This window comes from Harpia harpyja, chromosome 5, assembly GCF_026419915.1.
Source record: "Harpia harpyja isolate bHarHar1 chromosome 5, bHarHar1 primary haplotype, whole genome shotgun sequence".
Classification (NCBI taxonomy): domain Eukaryota; kingdom Metazoa; phylum Chordata; class Aves; order Accipitriformes; family Accipitridae; genus Harpia; species Harpia harpyja.
Genome location: NC_068944.1, coordinates 19,842,720 through 19,868,539, shown reverse-complemented (window position 1 = coordinate 19,868,539; position 25,820 = coordinate 19,842,720). Strand labels below are relative to the sequence as shown.

Genomic DNA, 25,820 nt, shown 5'->3' with positions numbered 1-25,820 from the left:
ATGCCTTTTCTAAAGGGATGATGATGATGGCAATATGGGCTTTTGTAATTTGGATGCTGTAGCACCCAGCTCAGCCCATGAATTAACAGCCTTAGCATGCAGTGGTTTCAGTGTACTACATGTTCCATTTCTGTCTCTGAATCAGGAAATCTCAGTCTGTACAAACTCATAATACATACCAGACATTTAATTAACCTGGCCTTCAAATTCCCTTTCTTAGGTGCTTGTGATGAAGACAGGGACATGTCTCTGTGTGTCTGTGTGTACGTGTGTACATGCAGGCATGCATCTTTCCATGCACAAACAAAGGGTAGATAAACGAGCCTCCTCAACCAAGTCTATTGTCTGCAGCCAATTACAAATAGCACCAATTATTCCTGTATTGAGGCATGGGCAAAATTTAAGAGAAGAATTCCCAGCTGGGAGATGAACTCACAAGGTATAAATATGCAGGAGAGATGTATTAACTGCTTCACCAGCTTTAGGAGACTACAATACCTGAACAACTTTATCTCCCTGCTTACCTCACAGGACTGTGCAGCAAGAACATACTTTCTCTTCAGGCAGTTAAGAAGTAACAAAAAAGTTAAGGTTTATCTGTTTTAAAGGAAAGGAAGAATTTAAGTACCCACCTATTAATTATTAGATAAACACGGCCATTGACTTTGGCATGGCTATGAGGTGGGAGATGAAAGCACAAGAATGCATGAGATGAAAATGGGAAATGAATTAGAGAGAGAGAAAAGGAAACCATTAAACAGGAATTAATGCACCTTCCTGTCTACCAAGAAAGACACATTGTCATAACAAAGCACAATCTGACAGCTTAACGCACACCATGCAGTGAAAAGTCTAGGAAGCTTATAAATGCAATACTTAGACATTTAGACCATATGCAACTTCAGTTAGAACTACAGATACTTTTCACAGTCCCCAAAATGTGAGAACAGCCTCTACTGCTTTATCTCAACTAAGCCATATTTTTAAAAATAGCTGTTTTGCTTCTTTTTTTATTTAAAGGTAATTATGATGGAGCATCATACCGTATTAATTATCTATATCACAGCCTTTATCTCCGCCATACCATAATTCATGGTACAGCAAGGAAATGGGCTTGGAAAGTCCTAATCAGAGGATTCTTCTTTCTCTTGCAGATGTAAAATTGAGACACTCAGTTCTGCCACCTTTATAAATAGTGGGAAGTGTCTCACATTGCCAGTTCCAGCACGCCACTTTCTGTCCCCTCTATTTGCAGCTGGCAGAACCTTACTCTTGAACTCGCTCTGCAAACTTTGCTCATGTGAAGCAGCATCTTAATACATGAACACTCTCAGCAATTTTAACAGGACTCTCCAGTTAGACACAAACATAATACCATAATCATTCATGGCAGCTGAGGGGCAGATGGAGGAACTGGAGATGCTTTCGCTATTACTTTCATGACTAGCTCTCACCTGCTGTGGTTGTTTTAACAAGTTTGCTATTAAAAGGATTGAGTTCTGCCTGCTTACTCAAAATTAAGGTTCAGTTTATTTATTTAAAATTTTTTGTTTGTTGCAAAAGAAGCAGCAAAAAAGCATTTTGGAAGGTAAACTAGCTGTTGAGTGAATGCTAGTGTTTTCAAAACAAAAGGGAAAATTAAGTTTTAGTGGCTTTGTAAGAAAATTGCACGTATACAGGTGAGTCTTTAGTCTGTGTTTTAATTGTCCCTGCAACTTATTTCTATTGCTAGCATTACTGTTAAGCTGGAGCTGGTTGTTGTGCTAGTTCTTATCCAGCTTTATGCATCATCAATACAAATGTCAACTGAGGACTCATCCTGAAGCTTTGAACTATAAAGTTGGCTAATGCTCTATACTGATTTATCACATCGAGGGAAGAAAACAGCTGGATCTCAATACATCAGGCAGCGTTAATGGTAGTACAAACCAGAAAAAGTGTTCTGATTTGGGTAATGGACATACTCATGAAAGTTTCTGCAGAGGAACAAATTATGTATGTGATAATTATAATTCTGAAACACTGAAAAATGGCAATTGTAGCCCATACACCACATTTAAGATTTAAAAATATCTTGCTACTTATTTGAGAGCTCAATACAATCTAGTACACATTCAGACTGAAAAAAATAGCATTATAGTAGCAAGACAAAAAAGCTAATGATCTCACACGATCATGTTCACCTGCCACTTTAGTAAAAAGCCTGATGCAACAATGAATGTCTACTTTCAGCACTGTATCTCAAGGCTACGTACTCCTGGCAAAAATTTTTGCTCTCAACAAGACACTGAAAACATTTTCTGTCTTTAATATCAGTGGTTCCATCCTTTGGGAATGATGTGACTTTAGTCACAATGATTCTCTTCATGCCAACGCTTGGAGAGCCGTATAATATTTTGGTATCTTTCATGTATAATAGAAAGATTTGCAAGTAGTGGTTTCACAGGCACAGTGTACTGTACCATGAACCCACCTAAATCCTGGGAGTGCCTCGGGTTTTTTTTTTCCATTTTGTGCCTCTTGGATTGCACTAGGAGGGAGGAGGAAGCTGTTTCTATGTTACTCAGCACAAGTGCAAAGAGTCTGGGCTACAAAGGAGCTTGCGCAGTTACTGCAAACTGTAATGCATTCCCCCAAATGGCTTAGCCCAGGAACAACCTCCATTTCAGCTCAGACACCTATGTGGGCTCTGGTTTCAGGGCTTGGCTGTCCAGTTCGGAGATGTTAATGTGCACCTGCTGCTGCACAAGTCGTCTGCTACGGGCAAAGAAAGTTTGCTCACAGGCCATTTCGAAGGGCCCTTGAATCTACCATCACATTTAGCAGTTCAAGAAAACCAAAAGGAAAAGGTATTATGCAAACAGCCATTTAAAAAGGTAAGACAAAAAAGCCCCACAAGATTGTTAGGAAATTTTGTCAAGTTTGATTTGTTCTGGTTTTAGCAATTATTTAAATACAGAAACCAGAAGCATTCTATAAAAGTACAGCTTATTCTCAGGCACTGATGATAGGGAACGCAAACATACTTGTACCGTATGCTATAAAGTAGCTTCATATTAAATTGAATGCATAAAAATTATCTGAAAAGCTTTTGTAAATCTAGCAAGTCCTAGAGCAGAATTCTCTGTCAAGATAAACTGTCATTACTCCACAACACACTGTGGTGTACATGATGTCATGCAGCTAGTCCCCATTCATAGAAGTGCAGCTGCGTTACGCTTACCATTGGGCAGGTAAACACTCTAAAAATAGTGTCTAAATGAATTGGCTTCTTCAAAGAATTAGAGTAAATGTCATTGCACAATGTGACACTGTGTACTCTGAAACCATTTCTCTCTCTTACGCTCCTGGAGCAGGATCCTAGGCCAGATATGTTTTTATGCAGGAGAATACAGAAGAGTTAAACACAAGAAAAGTGAGGTCCCAGAATCATGAAAAAATGCTAATGAACTTCTGGATGAGATCGCTGAATGTCTCAAAGAGCTAGCATAGCCAAGGGTCAGTACTTTAAAGGCTGACCGCTGGTTTGGGATTTTTCCATTTCTGAAGCTCAACTTTACAAAAAGGCCTAATTGTCCAGTGCAAATGTGGTATTTGGCAAAGATCTCCCAATCTTCATATGGCCCTCAAAATGGACACTGAAAACCAGAAGTGACCCAAATTAAAAGCTGTATTTCCTATTATTGACAGGACTTATAAAAAGGCACACATAGCAGTTAAGCATCTAACTCCCATTAAAGGTCAAAGCCAATCAGATAAATACTCTTAGTACCTTTGAAAATGTACACCAAAATGAAAAAATTCAGTGTGTAGGGGAAAGTAGGGGAAGACAGATACTTTGGTTGTCCTTTGTTTAGAGGGGTGCTGGATACTGAGCATCTTCTTTTTAAGCCAGGTAGTCATAGCAAAGGCGCATAACGGCTGATGAAAAGTGAGCGTTACAAGACAGTCAGAAACAGCATTTTCATACACATAATCAATAGCACCATTTACTTTGTTTCGTTACCTGTAAATAGTGTTGTCCTGTTTGCTGGTTACAGCTTTTAAATCGGTGAGCTGGAGAAACCGGTCATGGAAATAGTGAAGGTGTAAGATACACGCCAGTAGGAAGGACGTAGGGATAAAGATGCGTGTGAATAGCTCAGCCACAGAAAACTGTTTTAAGCCAAGGTCTGCTAGTCTGGAAAAAAAAGTAAGCCACTAAGCCACCTCTTCACACCAAAATCTTTTTCTTGCCATAAGACATTATTACAAATCATTTGCAGTAGGGAATAAGGGGCTGGTCCTTGTTATGTGGTTTTGGTTTTTAAAATTCTTCTAAACCAGCAAGTTTTACGATGCAAGTATCTTGCATTTGGACTCAGTAATGTAGAGAGATACTGTAAATGGACAGAGTCAAATAAGCTAACCCTGCCATAGAGCTCTTGAACCAGATGAATTGTCTCTGACTGGAAGTCCTGCACTGGAGATCCACTCATATTGCATATAATTTCTCACGTAAGCTCCTGTTGAGAAATGCCCAACACATCATGAGGAGGAAGAAACTCAGCCCTCCTCATTAGCAGGAGGACAGGTCCACCTTCATCAGCTTCAGACATCCTGCAAATCTACCCTTTATCTCTCCCCGGATTTTGTTCCTATTGTCAAAGAGGAAGAGAGAAGCATTGGCACTGTACTGTGAAGAGGAGCAATGCCAAGGCCTTGGAAGGAAATACAACTCTTTGAGCCCCTGTCATGCCCTTGCTCATCTCTATTGTTACACCAATAAATCTATGGCTTCAGAGTTGAGCACTTGAAGTCAGCTGTGCCTGGGGATGGTCTCATGATGGTTTTCCCTTGTAAGAAGGAAGACTACTCTCAGACCATTCCACTGCACTGAATTCAAAAGTCCAAGGAAAAAAATGAAATTAATCAAAAACACTTACTTGTTTTCATCCAGGCCTGTCATGTTCTTCCACAACCCAGGGAATGACTCAAACTGGTATGTATAGATGAAGATAAGTACCAGCATCGTGTAAACAACCACTGACATCCAAAAGTACTTTAAAATCCTTCTCCACCATTCATAGTGCACCTGAAAATCACACACTAAAGATGCTGAAACAAGCTGAAGGCAAAGACACTGACAAAAATACTGACAACGCTGTACTGGCAAACAAAGATGAAGGATACCATTTTTCCCAGCTGGCCTGAAGTAAGCAATGCTTACCCAAGGGCAGCTACAGTTCTCTGAGATACAGTTTTTACTCCTGATGAACATGCACTCAAGTACAGGCTCTTGTGTAAAAATGTCTGTTGGGACATGGCCACAGATGTAAAGGCCAGGGACAGCTTCAATCACTCAGTTTCATCACCATTAGGTGATGAAAGTCCAGGAGGAGAGGGACTCCATGCTCACTGGGGTGTGGAAGCTGTGTGGACCAGCTGTCAGAAAAACTGGTGGCTATGTAGGACATGCACAAGCCCAGCATTCTCCCACCCAGATTCCAAAGTTCATGGTGATGTGGGGTGGTGTCCCAGAGCAGAGGTGTGTACTGTATGCATCTAATTTATGTGCACTTTGCCTGTCACTATAATCAAAAGCCAAAGGAGAGTTACTCTTAACCCCTTCAAATGATACTATGTCATATCTAACTAAAGAACAAACTCACTGTTTATGAATTCAGTTTGGAGCTACTTTATTACCAAGTTAAAGGTATGAACCGTTGCATTCAAGGACAAAATTTAGTTAACTATAGTTCTCACTTACCTGATAGAGGGCCACACAGAAGAGGAACAGTACCATATAGATGATTTTGTACATGACAATTCTACCCTCAAAGCTGACAAAGAAGAACATGCCCCCACAGACGTAAATCCAGTACTTGATGAACATAGCCATCACCAGCTTCCCCAGGACTTTCATAATATCCTGTTCATCCTCATCATCCTCTTCCTCCTCCTCCTCCTCCTTCTCTTCCTCCTGTTCTTCTGCCACTTCTCCCTCTTGCAACTCCTCTTCTGCAAATACAGAGTCACATTTGGCCTCTGTCTGTTCTAAGGACTTTTAGTAAGAATTGAAATGGGTGGAAAGCAAAATCTCTGCACAAAACACAGGAACTTGTAATATTCACAAGAGACTGTCTTTCTGAATCATACATGCCTCCAGAGCAGGGGAAGGAGTTTTAACTTCATATGAGCTTCAACCTGCTCCTGGAGCCATACGGTGCATAGCTATACATCTTACCAGACACCCGTCTTCACTTTGTCTGAAATGCAGGCAACTGTAGTGGAAAATTAGAGCCTAAGGGTTGTATAATGGATAACAGTCAAAACACTTTCCATGGCAATCCCTATACTTCCAGGCAAGAAACCTTTTAAACTGGAAAACAAAGAAACCACTGGCACTACCAGAAACCTCTCATCTTGAGTTTAAAGTTTAAACTCTCATCTTGAGTTTCGTCCTTTAGAGAATATTGTGGTTACCTCTAAAAACCACAAGCAAGAGAAAACATTAACATAAAACCAAACAAGCTTAAAAAATACAAATGCTGCACTAACGCTGCTGTTTTTCAAAGAAACTACCACTTATCCAGCTTCCTCTGCTGTACCTGAGCCATTGCAGAAAAGACAAGCTGCTTTTGCCCTATGAAGAGGTCAGGATTCCCCAGTTATTAACCTTGTGAGGCTTGTGGAGGGCAGGCTAAGTGTCCACCCAATAGCAAGTATCTAGATAACACGGCTTGTCAAACTCATAGCACGTAGCTGTAGCGCTTTTCTTCCCATTGAGAACAAGATTGAGACTTCACCATCAAAAGGCTTACCCACTCCTTTTGTCCCACTCACCATCCCTCTTCTCAGACTCTTTCCTTGCTCTTGCCTTGCAAATCCTTGCAGTGTTCGGCTCTGACACTGATCAGATGTTTTACTGAGACAAATATTGTAATTAATCAAACAGGAAACTATATCACTGCTTCCAGGGCTGGCTTTCTACCATTTCAGTAAGTTGAACTTGTTCAGATCAGCATCCAGAGAGACAGAAAAGGGCAGGAAGGTTTGGGGGAACATGTGCCCAGTAGCAAAAGAGAGAACAGGCCACTGAGCTGTTTGATGAGCTGAAACTGCAGCAGTAAACTTTGCTCTCAGGTATGCTTCTGAGAGCATGAGCCCCTGCACTGAAAGTACACATGCTTATTTTCCCATTGAAATGAGGAGTTTAACTTCTGGTTTTGTACAAGTGTTTAGGTACAAACACAACTTCCAAGGAATTTAGCAACTGACTTTTCCTATGTAAACTCTTCTTCTCCTGTGGTTAAACTCCTAGGGTAATTAATCTGCTGGTTTGAGTTTGGGACACAGGAGTAAACTGATTATTTGAACGTTCCGTGACATTTCTCAAATGAGTCATTTTAATTACCTTCCAGTAAAGAGAATTCTCATTTTATTTGAATTTCTAAAGTTCAAAGGCATTTTATTTTTATATCCCAAGAGATAGTTGCACAGATAGATATTGTAATATCTTTCTTGGCTAATAACAGGTATCTTGCTAATTGCTTTCAGCATCACAGAGATGCAGTAACTGGAATTTCTATCATGACTGAAGGACTAAGTTGGATCTGGCTTTACCTTTTTCTTCATTTTCTTCACTTCCAACTTTGACCTCAGATAAAGTAGCTTCTTTTAGCTGAAGTGCTTTCTGTTCAGTGAGGTGTTGCCTAAGCAGTAGCCAGAAAGTAATTGTGAAAAGAATCTGCAAACAAAAATCAAAACAAAAACAACAGACTAATTGTATATCCTACATCCTACTAATACAAACATATGTCTTCATAATTTTGCATGCCTTTGTTTTCTCTGGCCATCAGAAAATGGCAATGATGGCATCAGTGTCAAAGTGCATCTTTGTGGAAGTCAAGTCATTTAGGGAACATCCTGCATTAAAAACAACTTTATTTCATTTGCACTTTTCTTTGAGTAATAACTTACCACTCTACATCTTTTCTTAAAGGTATTTGCCTATGTGGTTCTATTCTACTCCGTTCTATTCAGTTTTTAACTACCGTCTTATAACTTTAAAGATCTTCTCATTATGTATTTATTGGTATAATTCCCATTTGTTCATTTTTGTTCATTTTTCCCCCTTTTCAGGGAAGAAGCACATGCAGGTGAGTGTATTGTCATTATTAGGGTTTGGCATATCCTAAATCTTTTGATTTAGGAGGTTTGGTACTTCAGGTGCTTAAACGCAATTAATTTAAAAATCAAAAATTTCTTTTTACGTCTTTAAGTTACAGAAGACCCAGTCAACTGAATATGCCTTGCATTTGGAGTAGTTACAAGATTTAAGATGGCTCTTAATTCTTTGAAGAGCTTTAAGAGATGATAATTCAGTAACAGCAGGATACCTTAGAAATAAATAAATCTCTTTAATGAAAAGTGTATTTCTGTGTTTTCAAAAAGCTAAATTCAAAAGCTTGCAGTACTGAGAGATGGCCAAAATTCAGAAAACAGCATGATGCCTATTCATCGCACACTTGATTTTATGTTTACATTCTACAAAGTTTCCACTGATTTCAGTGGTGCAGAACAGGACTTATTTCACTACTTAGCTAGAAGAATAACATCTCCAACAGGAAGCATCTAAGAGCCAAGTATTTTGCACACAACAGAATGACAAGGCCAGTAGTACAATGTAAAGAACTCTCCTGTTTTTCATCTAATGTGCAAGTACTTCACGGTGAAAAGGAGAGGTCCCAGGCTAGTGACAGCTGTTTCCACTGACACTGCAGCTAACGCTGAGCTGCAGCAGATTGCCAGCCTGTGTGAATTGTCACAGCTTCACCAGATACCTCCTGGAGCTCTGGCTTTTGCAACACAAACCTTTGGTATTGTGAAACATGGATTTGTTCTGCAGTGATTAGCTCCGTCTCCCCGCCACATTTACTCCTTGTTCTCTTTAGGATTTCCAGAGCCAGAGCTGGCTCTAAGAAAAGTCTTGAAGGGTTGCAGATCAAAGAAATGCTTTTAGTCACCTTTTACAGTATCCATTTTATTTCCTTTTCAGATCAGGAAACACACACATAGCATGCAGAAAATTATGCAGAAAGAATTACAGTGCATTTCTTTCTATTTTCCTCTCTTTGAAGAATACAGTATCCAATCTTTATTTAAATTCAACTGTTGTTCAAAGGACTTTAAACTAGGAATAAAAGGGAGGGACAGAGTTACTAGCAGCCTTAAGAGGGACTGATGGACAGGGCTGACAAGCAAAGGGTGCCTGGAGTGATGTGAAGAAAGGAAACACATAATCAACAAAACAGGGCTTATGCAGGGTGACCTCAGGCATTTGTCTGTAAGCCGGGAAATGCCTTCAAGGCACCATTACAGGGAAACCCTCCAGATCCTTTCTGGGAAATCAGCATGCCAGGTGCCTCTCTGAAGTGCCTGTACACTAATGCATGCAGCATGGGGAATCAACACGAGGAGTTAGAGACCTCTGTGCAGGGCTACGATCTTGTTGGGATCACAGAGACAGGGTGTGATGGCTTGCATAGCTGCAATAGAGATACAGAGTCTTAGGAAGCACGGGCCAGTAAGATGTGGAGGTGGAATTGCGATTTGTATGACAGCACAGCTGGAACACATGGGCTCTGCCTGGGGATGGATGATGAGCCAGGTAACCTGGGAGGAACACAGAGACACTGGCCGAGTATGCAGAGACACGGTTAGAAAAGCCAAGGCCTGAAGTTGAGTCCGGCGAGGCATGTCAAGAACAACAAGAGCTTCTGTAAGTATATAAGCAGAAAACGGAAGGCTAGGGAAAATGTGGGCCCACTGCCGAGTGGGGCAAGGGCCCTGGTGTCACTGTAGAGGCTACTTTCAATAATCTTTGGTTGTGGTGACTGGGAGAAGTGCCGGAAGACTGGAGGAAAGCAAATGTCACTCCTGCCTTCAAGAAGGGCAAGATGGAGGATACAGGCCGGTCAACCTTACCTCACTCCCTGGGAAGGTGAGGGTGGTGGGACACTGGAACAGGTTGCCCAGAGAAGTTGAGGATGTCCCATCACTGGAAGTGTTCAATGTCAGGCTGGACAGGGCTTTGAGCAACCTGATCTAGTGAAAGATGTCTCTGTCTACAGCAGGGGGGGTTGGACTAGATGATCATTAAAGGTCTTTTCCCACCCAAACCATTCTATGATTCTAAGGTCATGGAGCAGCTAATCCTGGGTATATTTCCAGGCACATGAAGGACAAGAAAATCATCAAGAATAGTCAGCATGGATTCACCAAGGGGAAGTCATGCTTGACCAACTTGATAAACTTCTACTATGAAATAACTAACTTGGTAGATGAGAGGAGAGCAGTGGATGTTGTGTACCCAGACTTCAGGAAGGCTCTTGACACTGTCTCCCGTAAGATCCTCACAGACAAGCTGATGAAGCATGGGCTGGATGAGCAGACAGTGAGGTGAAATCTGGCTGAATAGCTGAGCTCAGAGGGTGGTGATCAGTGGCATAAAGTCTAGTTGGAGGTCAGTGACTGCCGATGTAGTGCAGGGGTCAACACTGGATCCAGTTCTGTTTAACATCGTCATTTATGATCTGGATGATGGGGCAGAGTGTACCCTTACCAAGTTTGCAGATGACACAAAACTGGGAGGAGTGGCTGATACACTGGAGGGTTGTGCTGCCCTCCAGAGGGACCTCGTCAGGCTGGAGAAATGGGCTGACAGGAACATCATGGAGTTCAACAAGGGGAAGTGCAAAGTCCTGCACCTGGGGAGGAACAACCAGTTGATGCACCATTACATGTTGGGGGCTGACCAGCTGGAGAGTAGTTTGGCAGAAAAGGCCTGCGTGTCCTGGTGGATACCAAGTTGAACATGAGCCAGCAAATGTGTCCTTACAGCAAAGAAGGTTATGGTATCCCAGGCTGCATCAGGGGGAGTGTTGCCAGCAGGTCGAAGGAAGTGATCCTTCCCCTCTACTCAGCACTGGTGAGGCCACAATTTGAGTGCTGTGCCCCAGTACAAAAGAGACAAGGATGCAGTGGAGAGTCCAGTTGAATGGCCACTAAGATGAAGGGACTGGAGCACCTCTCCTATGAGGAAAGGCTGAGAGAGCTGGGACTGTTCAGCCTGGAGAACAGAAAGCTCAGGGGGAATCTCATCCAGTGTCTATAAATACCTGAAGGGAGAGTGCAAAGAGGATGAAGCCAGACTCTTTTCAGTGGTGCCCAGTGATGGGACAAGAGGCAATGGGCACACACTGAAACACAGGAGGTTCCCTCTGAATATGAGGAAACACTTTCTTCCTGTGAGGGTGACCGAGCACTGGCACATGTTGCCCAGGGAGGTTGTGGAGTCTCCATTCTTGAAGATATTCAAAAGCCATCTGGGCATGGTCCTGGGCAATCAGCTCTAGATGGCCCTGCCTGAGTAGGGGAGTTGGACCAGATGACCTCTGGAAGTCTCTTTCAGCCTCAACCATTCTGCGTTTCTGTGAAATTTACAGAGTGCGTTATATTCAGCCTAAACCACCCCATCAGACATCTTCTATTAGTTTTATGCTTGTGGCCAAATCATCATATATACTCAACAGTCTCCTTTCTTGACACCAGCCAGTTTTAGATAAGCTATTTCATGATATAGCTAGTAAGAAACAATGTCAGAGGGGCTGACATATTAAGACAGTTAAAATTCCTTAGAGATTTACAAAGTCATTGAGAGAAACTGTAGAACTTCTCTTGCAGAGCCCCTCGAGCTTTAGCTCTCTTACTAAACTAGCCCTACCTTTATGAGAGAAATAATACAGCACTCACTAATTTTCAAACACATTAAAGACCCAGAAATGGTTGTCCAAAGGGCACTGCCAACAAAGAAAATCACTTACAGAATCACCTTAAATGGTAATTAGGAGTCACAAGGGAAGTGATTCACTTAGCGCAAGGGGAGCATTGCCAACTAGATGCACTCTCTGAGACTCCCCTCTTGGGTGCTCTAGGAAACAACTTCCTATTTATGCTCATTCCCTCCCCCAGAAGCAAACTTGCCAAACAAAATGCATTTTGTAGTGCTTTCAAGACATCAAAGACAGAAATCTATGATGCACTGAGGTCAACAAACTCTCTTGTTTCTGACCTGAAATGGATTCCAACTCATGCTGCTTCAGGTGTAAGGATGAAGAATTAAAGCTCGGTGACAGCTATGTACTGCTGCTTGTGCCAAATCATAAGGGAGTGAGTAGTATTGGTAATTGCAATGACACCACTGTTCCAATTGCCATCATATTCAGAGACAGACCTGACATCCCATGGGTACTAATCTAACAAATCAAATCACATCTAGTTTTGCATCCAGTTTATAAAACCAAACAAGTGAGCAACTTCCATCCACTAAGAATTTTCTACAGAATTATCATGAAAACCTACAAAGATGTCTGAAACATTTGTTTTGGTATTAGCCGAACAAGCAAGAAGCAATTTTCTGAACACTATTTTTTAATGACTTATCCTTCACTGTAGAACTGCTACTGAACATGGTTATACTGAATACTGAGGATTCACTCTTAAAGAAATGCCAAGAGATCTGCATTTTTTATCACAATGTATTTTGTGGTTTCATAAATAGATCTCAGCTGTTTGTAACACCTACCTTTGACGCCAACTCCCCAGGTTCCTTTCTTTCTAAAAAACCAGATACTTGAGGAAGCTCATCATTCTTGAGCTCAATACTCCATATATACTGCAACGTTAGCAGTAAATTTCCATAGAAAACCATGAATGGTGAACTGATCATGGCGTATTTCCTTCGGTCCCGAATCATCCACAATGTGCAAGACCAGATCAGTAACACAAAAGTCAACCAGCTGTGATACGTGATACTCCATGCCTTGTGGAAGGAAGAGAGAAAAAAAATGTTCACAGATACATTCAGGAACAACATTGATGCGTATTGCCAGTTACACATAACTTATGCTTCTCTACTTAGTGCACATTTTAATTGTCATGAGACTCTCGCCCATATTAATCAACTACTGGGCCAGCTACAATAAACCCCTTGAAGAACACACAGAAAGTGGATGCTTAAGAAGCCCACAGCTGAGGGTGAACCCTGCTTTGTGCAGTAACTGCACCTTGGTAAGGTTTGTAAGCAGACTCATTGCTTCTCGTTACACCAAACTAAATGAGATGGAAAATACAGACTAACTTTTGGGCACACAGGATCTTCTTGCAAAACTAGCAGCAAAGAATTTAGAGTAGGAATAGCAAAACATATTCAATAGCTACTACATTCAAGGCCTTTGACAGACTTACAAAACTATGCTATCTCCATACTGTTCTAGCTTTTGCGGAATCAATTTAAAATGGAAAGCTATGGTATGCACACACTGCACACACCTAACCTGAAGAACATGTAGTCTACGCTAACCATGACAGATTACCTGAAATACTCACAACTACAGAATGTTTTCTATAGCTTCCAGAAATCAGTTACTGAAACCTGCTCTATTAAACACTCAGGGAAAAGGGTTGGTGCTTTAAGTGTTTTTTTATTAACACTGTGTTATCGATTTAGGACTAAATTCAGCTATATAGATGCTGGTATAACTGTGGAGTAACTGTCAATAAAACATTTTAGATTCCTTTTCAATTTAAATAGGAAGGTATGAAACGTTAAGAATATTTCAATCAGTTTAGCTCAGCCCCCGTGGAAATGATGTCTTTTAAGGGTATGTGAAAAACACCAATATGCTAGTTCTCTGTCCCCATATGAGAAAATAACTTACACTGAGCTGTCTTTGGCTATGGTATAAGTGGAACTTGCATCAGATCACACCATAAATAAATTCATAAATTAATTTGGGTCATATAAAATAGGGATATATCACTAAGAAAAAAGCTAGCAGTGTCTCACTATTAAACTACAAGAAAGGTCTTCATATAGATCTTCTCCATTGGTATTGAGAGATAGGACCCTAGAAATGAATTAAAAAGGCAGAGCAGATCATAAGAAGCATGTGAGTTTAAAAAATAGGAAAAAGAGGCACCGTGTCAATATGAAAATAACTACTTGCTAATGTCTCAGAATCCATCAGGCCTGATCCAGACTCTGCACAAGGAGTCTGCCTCATTTAGTTGAGAAACTTTTCCTGTTAAAAGGACAGCAAGTAAAGTTTGAAACTTTATGCAAACAAGAAGCAGCCAAGCTAATTTGTTTTACCATTTTTAATGCAAAATTGGGCCAAGAAGGTTTATGGTTAATTTCATCAGAGTTGAAACATTTCCAAAACAGTAAAACCAAAGCTTGCAATGGGAATATATAGAGAGATCTAATCATTATGCCAAAAGCTTGCTACAGTGCAGCTCAAGGTATTTGCATCAAGTGGGCTTAAAAGCAAGCAACAACACAAGAAAGAGAAATAAGGGTGGTAAACAAAACAATAGCAAAATCTTGCTTGGCACAAAGCTGTATTTTCTTTGAGACTTTTCTGTGTCAATATAGGAAATCAGGCTTTACAGATCTTTTCTTCTCAGAGAGTAACTGGATGCATGCTTCACCCTGAAATAGGAACTATATTTTTTTTAAATTTACTACATCACTATGAAATGATTTAACTTTGTAGGCAAATTTCTGAGTGGAGCAAAAGCATGACAAGCCTGCTTATGCAGAAGCTTGGGAATCAATAGAAAACTGAGCGCCAGTGGTTTTCTGACATTCAACAGACAACAAAAGCCAGGGTTCCCAGTCCTGGAAATGTGATGCTTTACCCAGAACCCCACGTGTTGCCCTATTTATAGATCTGTAACAGGCCTGAGAATTATGCATTAATAACGTAAAATGGACCCAAAATGATGCAGACACCATATTGATATTTTCTAACCCTGATGCAAACGCTTACTGAAAACCAACCAATGAAATTACTTTCAGGAAAACATTGAGAAGACACATTTATTTGTCAAATTAACAGCATTTTTGTTTTGTTTTGTTGCCAGTACTTACCATCATAGCTATCAGAGCACAAATGTAACTTTGTTTCATGATAAATTGGAACACAGAGACCAGGGCATGTAATTTAACATTTTCTTTTTCCTCCTGAGTAACTTCCTCTTCCTCCTCCTCCTCCTCCTCTTCCTTTTCTAAGTAGAAAAAGAAATTCTTATTTGCAATTCATGCTGGTCTAAAAGTAGTATATGCACTCTCTCCTGGAATGATTTCACTTGCAGTCACTCTGATGGCTACTTCTACAGCAATCAGCAAGCTCAAGATGGGAGCCAAAGAAAAATAACATCTGAGCACAGACAAGCAATGCAAAACCCACAATCACTGCGTTGGTATGCAAAGTATTTTGGATAGTATATGCCTAGAGCCCAGTTTAGAAAATTGCCGTATTTTCAGCCATCATTGTAAGGCAACAGCGATTACTTATCTTCAACAGGCCAAAGAGCTTATCAAAATGAAATACATGCTAGAGGCAGTGACTGGAGATACAGAATAAGAAAAAATATGGAACCAAGTGTAATTCCCACGCAATTCACTACCTGACATGTCATCCGAAGGCTCCCATTTGTACTGCGGTGTTGAGTACATGTCTGCTTTGGCCGGACCATTTTCTAACGGCAGTACGGGGTGGATGGTGTGATAGTCAGCAGGGTTCCCGTTCACTGTGACCAGCAGCACCTGCCAGGAGACCGGAGAGAGGCACTGCATTTAGGGTGGCTCTTTGGAGAATGTGACTCCTACTTCTGTGCTTCGCTACTGTTGGATTGCCAGTGTTAAAGGAGCTTAACAAGTAACTGCAGTTACTTCCTTCCAAAGAAATTGGTATGTTATAGTCATGTGGCATGCAAAAGTAGCGCATAACAGCTTCCAAAATTAATTGTTGTTAGCTTTTTGTGCAATATCAATAGAATTAGAAATTTGTTTCAGTGAAGTTCTTCAGCAAACAGTAAAGTGCTGCTGCAACTTTGAACTTCTGTAAATATTTCCTTCAAAAGATTTCACAATTTTTTTCAAATTCCCAGAATGCCACATTGCATTAGGTAATGCTGTAATTTACACACAAGCAGTCTGAAAAGGAATAGAAGTGTGGATACACAAGCAAAAGCAATTAAGTTACTGCAGTCAGCTGAGCCATGGTAAATGACTATTTGCATGCTCTTGGCCTGTCCTACCTATGAAATTAAATGTAAAGAAAAATCGGTGTAAAGGTGGACTAAGTTAACCCATCCACAGCTGGGGAAGGCTAAGGTTGGAGGCATGGCTCAGTGCACACACTGTAACTCAGTGAGCCCACCTTCAGACATCCTGCCGTTCTCAGGTTAAATTGGCTTTTTACAGCCAAGCTAGGAGAGTAACTTGTATCTCCTGCATTTAAGTTAAAGCTGTAACCAAAAATTCATCCTCCTCCTTAGGCAAACTAATACGTCAAAATTTTCAGACTTCAGTTCACATCTAATTATTTCCAGTAGTTACAAAAATAATGGTTATAAATTACTTTCCATTTTAAATTATTGCTGGTGAGATCTACATTTGCTGTCGCTAATAAAACCAGTTGTGGTAATTATTGTTATTGATGCCACATTTATGCCACTTGGTAGTACTAATTCAACACTTTTTCATTGTTTTATTCTTGTGACTTATATTTCAGCCCTTGTGCTTGTTTGAATTAGGGCTCCAGCAACCACAATCATAAATATCTCTGGTATCAGCAGAAATTCACATGCAATGGGTTACTGATGGTAGTACATGCCAAAGACTGACTTCTGCTTAGGCTGTGAGATAGGAGTGTATTTTGCCTGTTGCTATGCACAGGCATGTGTGGACGGCTTCAGAATAGTATCTGGGTTATGTTCAGTTATATTCAGCAGCTATACTAAGCACAGGCTGTGGAGCACATTTAGATTTGGTTATAGCTGCTCCCAAAGTTCATCCGCATCTCTGTTCTGTGGATGCTGAACTCTTTCTGCTTTCAGAGTCTGCTAGAGTCTATAGCAATCAAGATAAATGGATCATTTCTGTCTGTTCAAACAAAGACTTGGATTTTCTGTAGTCAGTAAATTGAACTCATATGTGTTGTCAGTCATGCTTTAAGGCTGTCAGCATTTCAACATGAATGAAAGAAAAACATACAGCAAAGAAGCTAAATCAAGTTTAAAGATGGCTTGCATTAGAAAGCATATTTTGATATCTTATTTAAACCCAATGAAATAGCAAAGATCATTTGCCAGTTGGTACTACTACAAGCAGTTTAACTTCAAATGATCAGTTTTAGGGTTAATCAGTGGTTTCTCAGTGCAATTATTAAGGAAGCAAAAGATAATTATATTTAGGATAATTAAGGTTATAGGGTAAATGGCAGGCTAACAAAAATAAAGACATTTTTAAAATGTCATCTGAGGTTTAATCTGTGTATGTCAGTGTAATCCGTATTTACACACATTAAGAAGAATTACAAAATTACAAAAACTAGTAGTATACTAACATCCGATGGCTTGTATTCATCTTGGGTCATTGACAGAAGCTGCAAAAAGCAATGCAAGGACAAATTATTAAAGAAGCATGGCTCAAGCATTAATAAGTCTAACTTTTTGAATACATGCATGCATATTTGCTGACTTTTGCATATTTGCACTAAGAAATTCAGAAAGAATTCTTAAAAAGCCAGCAGAATTGTATACTATGCTCCATAAAATGATACTTAGTGTGCCATAGCATTGACATAACTTTACTGTATGTTCCTGTGAATTCTAAACCAAAACTGAGAATGTTGCATTGAAATTTTAGATACTAGGTCAAAGAATTAATCAGTATGGCATTATACTGATTAACTGCTTTCTAATGTCTTTCTAATGATCCAATGCTTCAACCCTAAGTTTTTTAATGATCATTAGAATTACTGTAATTATAAAAATACCTCCAATGAAATGTTTATAGTAATATAAAATGTGATACTTCATTCATTTGCCAGCTCATTTACCATTACTATTATTATGGCAGAATTCTTGGGGCTTGAGTATATGTGGCTCAACAGAGTGTTTGTATATCCCAAATCTGACTGCAACTTGCCAAATGAAATTTTGCACTGCAGCTGGTGAGATCAGATGGCAGTGCCCCCTTACCAGTGACAGTGCTATTTAGTAGTTACAAGGCAGACCAGATCTCTACATCAGGATTTAGCTCCCTGACAGACTTTCTAGCTCTTTTTCACAAAGATAATGGCCTCATACCAAAAGCCTGGCCCTAAACTTCTTAAATGCAGAAGCCAAAAACATAGAGCACGCTCTTCCTTTATTTCCTTACACTGGCTCTTGGTTTTGTTTTACTGATTTTTACAAAATATATTCCTACTATGCGACACAGTCTTGATGTTGTATCTGATTTGTATAATCACACATGAAGATTTTCTCACTTGCAACCTATATAACGCTGCTTCCCTTAATTTCCAAGTAACTGTGATAAAATTAACTGACTGATTGAAATACAGTTAATGCAGAGACCCTTCCCCCTCCAGCCTTACTTTTCTCTCATCAGTTGTATAGTGGCTTGCATACCACAGACTGCGTCTTCTCTCTGCTGTCATTGGAACTGGGCTGCAGGCTATTTCTTTGTCATCTTCCCTGCTAACAGATTTCTCTTCATCAGGCATCTGCTAAACAATACAAATGACAAAACTAGTTATAGCTCTCTAAATAACTATCTTACCAGAGGAATTTAAATTTTCCCCTAATTGACGCTGCCTCTCCAAAGCATGTCTTTGAAACATCTTTTAGTGTCTAATGCACTTGGTCTATGATAAATGACTTACTGAGATAACATTTTCAGAAATGATGACAGAGCTTTTCTATAACTGCTAGTCTATCAATGCCAAGATGTTCCCTGATAGTTACAAGATACCAGAATTACACAGATCTCCGCATACTACCTTACCTTACTGTGTAGTCATACCATAAGCTAGTATACAGTTGTTTAATTTTCAAGGCAGTGTATTGAAAGAAAATTCACTCTTCTCATCTGCCTACATATGTGAAAAGCCAATTCTGCTTCACTGAACAACTGAAGAACTGAAAAGATCAAAACCTTTTGAGCATATATACCTACCATTAAAGGCTAACCTAACTCACCAATCCATGCCTCAATATGTAACACAGTAGTCAGTGCTGGCCATCCATCTAGGCTCATCTAGCCTTGCTTCTGAGTCAAGCCATAAAAATATCTGTGTGTGCTCATGCTCACATGTCAGACGAGATGATGGGAAAAAGCCAATACGGATTTACCAAGGGTAACCCGATTGCTTTTTATGCTGAAACAACTGGCTGAGTGGATGAAGGGAGAGCTGTGGATGTCAGCTACCTTGATTTTAGCATCTTTCACACACTGTCCCACGTCTTTGCTGACAAGCTGGTAAGATACGGACTTGGCAGACAGACCACAAGATGGGTGGAGAACTAGCTAAACTGTCTTGCTCAAAGCAGTGTAATGGCTCAAAGTCAAAATGGTAGTCAGTCATGAGTGGAGTTCCTCAGGCACTGGCACTACGTCTTGTACTATTCAGTATCTTCAAAACTATCGGGATGGTATTGCACCCACACGAAGTTTGTGAGTGACACTGAACTGGGAGGTGAGGTAGATGGGCCAGAAGGAAGAGCCACCATACAGAGATAGGCTAGAGATGGGCCAACAAAAAATGCACAAGGTTTAACAAAGATAAAGTTCTGCATCTGGTATAAACCCACATAACAGTAAAGGCTGTGGACAGACTGTGTGGGAAGCAGCTCTGTGGAATAGGCTCAGGGTGTCCTGGTGCACAGCAAGCTAACATGAGCCAGCAGTGAACTCCAGCAGCAATGAAGGCAAACAAGTCCTGGACTGCATCGGCGAGAGTACTGCCAGCAGATCAAGGGATGTGATTATCCCGCTATACCTGGCAAATGTCAGGCCGTACCTGTAATTCAGTTCTGGCAGCCCCCAGTTCAAGAGAGACATAGAAAATCTGGAGAGGGCCCAGCAGAAAGTTGCCAAGACTATTAGAGGGTTGGAGAAGCTGAAGGATGCAGGAATTAGGGTTTTTTTCAGCCTTCCAATACCTAAATTGTCATTTCAGAGAAGGCAGAGCTACTCTTCTCACAGGGAGGCATGGTTATAGGCCAAAAGGGTAAGAGAATAATTTGCTTCAGGGAAATGCCTTGTGGATAAAAAAAAAAATACATGTATCTCAAAACTAGTAAGAATGGTGAGGATTGAAAGGTAGACTTACCTTTGCTTCAAAGTACTGCTTTAAAAAAACTGTTTTCCTATGAGAAAAAGTGCTGTAGTACTAAACATACATACATGTGATTCTAGTAAGAAATGAAAAATGCTTGAGTCAGGTTCTACATTGCCGTTGAACTTACTAAAGCTCAACAAGCTTTGAAGTACCAAATTCAAAGAATTACCAAAACTACTTCCTCTCATCACAATCTCAACTGGTATCAGCTGTGTGCAGCCAAATCCTCATTCGTACAGCTGTAAGGTCTTGCTTCATAAAACCACCCCTATTCAGCAAAGTACCTAAGTGCTTGTGGAACCTGGAGCAAGGTCTTACTGACTTCAGTAGGACTTACATGGAGTTTCAGGAACTTTGCTGAGCTGCAGCCAAAATGTAGATTACACATCTGCTTTACTAGCATTATTCTGCACTTACCCTGCTATTAACTATAAAACAACTGGTCAAGTCAACTAATTGTCATATTTTATTTCAACCTGAATGGTCTGTTTGTAAGGACTTCAAATTTTTCTCTTACCTATTTTGTCCTCCTTACTTTACAGATACTTGTATTTCTGCTTCAAATGAAGTCTTACTAAGTTGACTTTTGGTTTGCAACAGGAATATCCATCTGCCCTTGTACTTGCTGTTTTACTTAAACTATCTACTGCAAACAAAGAGATACCTCGTGGTGTAAAAGCTAGTTTTTGTCTAACCTTGAGGTGTTTCAAAGGCAGGGTCTTGAACAGGGCTTTTAATGGGAACTAGCTGGTGGTAAGTGTTCTCATTGCTTATGCAAAATCAGCTGATGCAATAGAATAAGAATAAATCAGGATGCTGGGCAGAGGTCTGCAAAGCTACCCATGGGAATAGGACATCCAAACATCCTAGCTGGTTTTGAAACTCTCTCCATTCCAATCCTAAAAGTAAGGTCCTATTTTTTAAATCTTGACTTAGATAAACAGTGGTTATTAATTTACTTTTACTTCTGAGAGGCAATGGTAGCACATTTCACATATGATTGTGTATTTATATTTGATTGTAAAAGCACGTTCCTAGCCTAATTGTAAGATGAAATAAGCTGATTCTGTGCTTAAAATACTTGTCACTGCCATTTGAAACGTTAATATAAACGTGGACTATAAAGAACTGTTTATCAACAGCATTTAGTTTGGCACCAGGGTGACCAAAACAATACCCAGAGACCTAAGATGTAGACAATTATTTTAGCAACATATTTTTAGCCTAAGAGACTATAGGGAAGGGTAGGAAATCTTGTCTTCTCTTTCTCAGAAGAGGAAGAAAAGTTAGAAAACAAAGTACTAGTCATATGATTACAACTTGTGAGAGTCCTTTGACTTGTCTAATTCTTCCAGTTCTTCCACTACCTGAGCAGCTCTCAAATGCCTCTTAACTCAAACAATTCTAAAAATTCTTGAAGAGGACTCTACATGAAATTGCTGTAACTCTGTTGACTTCTGTACTATTCCTTACCACTCACTGGATGGAATGAATGGGCCCTATTCATGTATTCAGTACTAGCAGTTACAACTATGAGCTGAAATCTCCAGAGGGAGATTGCCTCTTCTTATTTGCAGAGGTAGAATTTCACAAGACTTAATGTTAGAACAAAGCAGGATCCAAAATAGCGGGGATAAAAAAAGCAAAACTTCCACTGACCGCCAAGGGTGTTTTGCATGAGTAAGACCCATACAGAATCACACACAGAGACGGTACACTGAAATCTCGTATGTGCCGTACTTTGACAGACTGTGGCGCACACTCAGAAAACTTCACCCTGAAACTCAAGATTTGAAGTGGGCATTGTTCTTGTAAAAGTGTTCATCAGCTGCAGTATTCAGAGACAATCTCAAAAGCGCCTGTCTCGGAGACAACTCCTGCTGCAATCCAGCAGGAATTTTGCCCACAGGAGGACCCCAAGATGCAATTCACACAAGAAGGAAAAAGCACCAGGTCTACATGTCTTACTCTTTTTTTAGCATCTGCTACGCTAGTATTATGTTTATTTTATGTACATCTTTTTAGACTGAATATTTCCTTATGCATGATCTATCACACATTTTGTTGGAAACAGGTTTTGTTCAAGAGATTCTTTTGAATAAAATTTCTAAGATGAGCCACTTTTTACTGTACATGACAGCAGTATGCAGAGAACAACTGCTTTATGCTAAACAGCACATAGCATATTGTCTTTGCCATCCATCCAACTGTAGGTAGGTTAGTGGTGAGATCCTAAATACAGTATAACTTTGAAATCACTGGCGATTGTAAAGGCAGGTTATATACTTAGTTCCATAATGAATCAAATGCACCACAAATTCACAAGTCGAAAAACATTTCAGTGAAACCTAGAATACAATTATTTCCGGATTTAAATAATTAGAATGGAGTCTACCAGGAGAAGGCTAGTAAGAGAAGGATTAATTCCTGATCTATAGCACCGTTAAAGGAAAAACAAAATGCATATAGACAAAAAAAAGCCATAAGGAGAAAGTGTGTTAAATACAGTAAATTTTGCAAATCTCAGCTTCTCTTTCTAATGACAAATACTTGCATCACTACATCCTGTGCATCAAAAATAAGCATTAATGCATGGGTCTAATTTTCATTACAATGTTCTCTTTCAAGTGTCCACTTATCTTTGGAGGGCAGCATCGTTCCCCTGGTAACTGAAGTTTCCATGGGAGTGCCAGGACTTTGTATTGCCTCTCATGTAGCCATGGGTTTGAGAGACATCAACTTTTCTTAAATTAATCTCTCTTAATACGTACTCGCTTTAGCTCAATTGCTTAGAAAGCATCTCTAATTTGACCTGTTTCCAGTTCTCAGAGACTGATTTTAGTGTCTTATGGGAATATCCATCTCAGACAACACAAGTAGTCTAAAAGACAGACATGCAGGCAAGCCAACTATAGTTGCTCGCTAGTCCCTGGAGGAACTTGCAGGATTCACTCTATCCTGAGATATAGACAGCCCCACTTCTCTCCACTGAAAAAGCACAGTAACTAACTTAGACCTAGCACCAAACTTTAAGATGGTGAAAGCTGGATGAAAACAACCTGGGTACTGGAAATGAATTCCCAGAGATGCTGAGATCACACAGCTCCCACTAACTGCATTTCACATGTGGTTACTCCTCTGTGAGTAGTTCTCATGATTTTACTACGCAGTTTGTGAGATGTGAAGTTTTAGTTACAGCCCCAATGCTAAAATCTTATTATTATCTGGAAATCTCAGTTTTCACTTAAGGAAAGAAAAAAAGCAAGTTTCCAGCTGCTGCAGCTGCAGAAAAAAATAATAGGAAAAAAACCCTAAAAGAACCCAATGCCAGAGGGCACTGGACTGCAATCTTGTGACTTTAGAAAAGCCAGTCTTAAGATTTCTGGAAACTTAAGACATGATTTTTTAGTAACTCAAGCTGACAGTTCTGGCATCATTCACCTTTTATTATGAAGCCCAATATACATAAACCCCAAATACCAGACATCTCAATTCAGAGGTGATGTGTTTTGTTTGCCTTTTTAAATGTTAAATTGCTACGTTATCCATTATATGAAGAAACACCCTTAAAGTAAGAAAACCTTCAACATTTTTACTTGCGATCACAAACTCCACTAATTCACAGCTCAGTCATGAGTATTTTCATTGTGGTTTATAGCACTGCTAAATGTGAACTCTAAAACTCACATCAAGCCTCAGAGGATCAGGAGATTAAAATAAATAATGTTTAGGATCATCCTTTTTATACTTCCACTTTCTAAGCTTTTAAGATACCTTTGGGTTCTTATATTCCCTATTTCCTCTGAAACCAGAAGAAGTAAAAATTTACTTTTTGTCTCCTTTTTCTCTTGGTCTTAAATAAAAGCTGGGATTTTTCACTCAGGCATACAGATTTGGGAGGAAAGATTTTAAGAGATTTTTTTCTCTGTGATAAAATTGCAAATCTCTGTCTTGTCTTACAGTATCCTGTGCCAGCCAGTATCCTACTTCAGTTCTGCTAGACAAGCCCTGTGTGTTTGCCTTCCATTTGATAGCACCTGCACTACTTCATATTGATACTGGCTTTCCAGATCAGAGTGAGCACTAATGCTCTGCCATTGCATTCCTTACATAAATAGTCCCGCTGATTTTAAGAATATCCATGTAACCCCTGCAAGATCAGACTCTTGAAGGCACGTATCAAAACCACCAAATTCAAGGTACCAGCTTGCACTTGCTGTCTCTTTCCCTTAACTTTCCTGAATGTTTGCACCTCTGTTAGCAAGTATCTGCACAGGCCAGTCTCACAGTCATTAGTGCAAAAAAAGAGAAGGAAGTTACCCTTACAATGGGCTCTTGTAGCCAGAGACGAATAAGAGTTGCGAGGGTGTAGTACATCACCAGTAGTAAGATTGGATTAGCATGGTGATACCAATGTAACTCTTGGTTTTTGATGATCATCCAAGTACTTGAGCAGTTTGTCTGAGTAAGAGAAGTGACACCGAACAACCTGTGGATATAAAAAACCCACCAGCCAAGTTAGAGAATAAACACCAAATCTTACAATGTTTAAAAATATTTTTTCGGTAATTTTTGCTCTGTTCAAAAAGAGCATTTGCCATCTTATCTAAAATGCAGTGAATATTTTCATTCCACATGTTTAGTGAAAAGGAATGGCTTTCACACTTGGTTTTCAACATAAAAAATGGGAGTCTAATATTATTACATCTACCATGTCCAATATGAGAACTTTAAATGACCTGCAGCCGGTAGGCGCAGAGCTACAGAAAAAGGGGAGAGAAAATCTGGCTGCAAGGCCATTTGGCAAATCCCAGCAACATGACATTTCAGAGTGATTTAGTAAACTGCCATACAACACTGTTCCACTCACTCTGCTAGGACAGAGCTGTGAAGTACATCTCCTTGGCACATTGAACAGCTTACTGTTGTTTTTTAAAAAAACCTAATACTATTAATAAATTGCTATCTAATTATGCGAATACATATACAGAGCTCTGCTGAATTCATTGCTGTTGTGAACAGAAAAGGAAAACATTCAGAGGCAATTGTTCTGGATGATCAATAAATTGAGGAAAAAAAAAGAAGAAAAATTAATTCCATAATTAGTATTATTGTAGTTGCAGTATTAATATCAATGACATGAGATATTTGCCTATTTCTGGAAAAAATGGGATCTCACAATATTTCTATCGAGTAAGAAACTTGTGTTGGAAAAAACACTTAATAATAAAAAAAAAAAATCCCTAACATTTTAAATTTAAGACAAGATGTTAGATGCTTTCTAGATGTGTTAGATGCTGAAACAAAACTAGTAGGAAATCATACTTAATCTGGTTCTTTCACTGTGAAATATTTTGCAGAGTTCCAAAGCTAGGGCATAGAGTTACCAGTAGCATATGTCAGTATTCAGTATAAACAGTTTCATTCTGTTGACAAAGCTTTTCCTTCCACAATGTGTATGAGAGTTTTCAATTTTTACAATAGATTTGATTCTAAGAGACGTTTAAGGAGAACTAGTTCTTGATAGAACAAAAAATCCCAAACTATTGTTACCCTGAAAGAGTAAAACAAATACATTAA

The 25,820-nt window shown here is 39.7% G+C and overlaps 1 protein-coding gene across 1 annotated transcript in view; it reads right to left on the bottom strand.

Annotated features, from left to right (window-relative positions):
* The window catches only part of PIEZO2 (piezo type mechanosensitive ion channel component 2), a 314,868-nt gene that overhangs the window by 81,911 nt on the left and 207,137 nt on the right, over positions 1 to 25,820 (bottom strand). Inside the window, exons 8-18 of the mRNA XM_052788207.1 lie at positions 24,561 to 24,729; positions 18,495 to 18,626; positions 17,460 to 17,498; positions 15,517 to 15,655; positions 14,978 to 15,114; positions 12,629 to 12,865; positions 7,606 to 7,729; positions 5,750 to 6,000; positions 4,926 to 5,074; positions 4,007 to 4,180; positions 633 to 674 (exon numbers count right to left, since the gene is read on the bottom strand). Of these exons, the coding sequence (XP_052644167.1) occupies positions 633 to 674; positions 4,007 to 4,180; positions 4,926 to 5,074; positions 5,750 to 6,000; positions 7,606 to 7,729; positions 12,629 to 12,865; positions 14,978 to 15,114; positions 15,517 to 15,655; positions 17,460 to 17,498; positions 18,495 to 18,626; positions 24,561 to 24,729 (1,593 nt within the window). The remainder of the gene's footprint in view (positions 1 to 632; positions 675 to 4,006; positions 4,181 to 4,925; positions 5,075 to 5,749; positions 6,001 to 7,605; positions 7,730 to 12,628; positions 12,866 to 14,977; positions 15,115 to 15,516; positions 15,656 to 17,459; positions 17,499 to 18,494; positions 18,627 to 24,560; positions 24,730 to 25,820) is intronic.